The sequence below is a fragment of the Palaemon carinicauda genome, chromosome 15 (genome assembly GCF_036898095.1).
Source record: "Palaemon carinicauda isolate YSFRI2023 chromosome 15, ASM3689809v2, whole genome shotgun sequence".
Lineage (NCBI taxonomy): Eukaryota > Metazoa > Arthropoda > Malacostraca > Decapoda > Palaemonidae > Palaemon > Palaemon carinicauda.
The window spans coordinates 53,041,604-53,042,514 of NC_090739.1; the positions used below are offsets into that span (position 1 = coordinate 53,041,604).

Here is a 911-nt window from a genome sequence, read left to right on the forward strand (position 1 = left end):
CAAACTAAAAACAAAATAAAGGAGTAAAGTATGATTTCATAGACCCATAAAACTTATTCAAATTTCACTGTATATAATAAAAAAGAACATTGCAATAATTTTCTCTTCTAAAAGAATAGTAGTGTAAATTCATTAAATACCACAAGTGACTCGTTTAATCCATAATTTGAGAAAGAGAGAAAAGCTAATTTTGGGAAATATAGAAAAGTGATCAGTGAGACTAACGGTCGACATCGGAAGAGGAAATACTTTCAACGCTTTGTTTAAATTGTTATTATTATTATTATTATTATTATTATTATTATTATTATTATTATATATTATTATTATTATTCCAAAAGGAAAGCAGTTACTGTGTTTACGGTATTAGTTCACAATGTATTTTTAGATTGACTAAAAATCAAATTTCAATAATTTAGAGAGAGAGAGAGAGAGAGAGAGAGAGAGAGAGAGAGAGAGCTAAATAACCTAACGGAGTGACTTACACGTCAAAGCAACTGACCAGCAGACCAATAGACCGATATTATCAACAAAATCATAAAGATGATCACACATTTTCTCTGTACATGGAACACCGTAAACACTTGCTTTTGATTTTGTTACCATTTAAAAAAAAAAATGTGTCTGAAATTTTCCTCATTTCTGATTCAGAATTATCAATATATTTCTTAAGGATTCAAAATGAATACAAATCGTTAATGCTTTGCTAGGATATATTGTTAAGCGGATATATTGATACATTATAGTGATGGAAGGTTATATTCATACATCCAATGTATCTGTGGATGGATGTATGTAAAGTAATACACTAAAATAAACAAAGGAATCTTGGAATCAAAGATGATCATCAGGGGGAGGTTGAAGGAACGTCGTCCTTCTCAGGGCATCGGGAACTGGCAATAACCCCAACG

The 911-nt window shown here is 30.3% G+C and overlaps 1 protein-coding gene across 1 annotated transcript in view; it reads right to left on the minus strand.

Annotated features, from left to right (window-relative positions):
- Positions 1–878: 878 nt before the first annotated feature.
- LOC137653955 (hemicentin-2-like) overlaps positions 879–911 on the minus strand; it is a 50,836-nt gene continuing 50,803 nt past the window's right edge. The window contains exon 14 of the mRNA XM_068387589.1: positions 879–911. This exon is cut by the window's right edge and continues 167 nt beyond it. Coding sequence (XP_068243690.1) covers positions 879–911 — 33 coding nt within the window.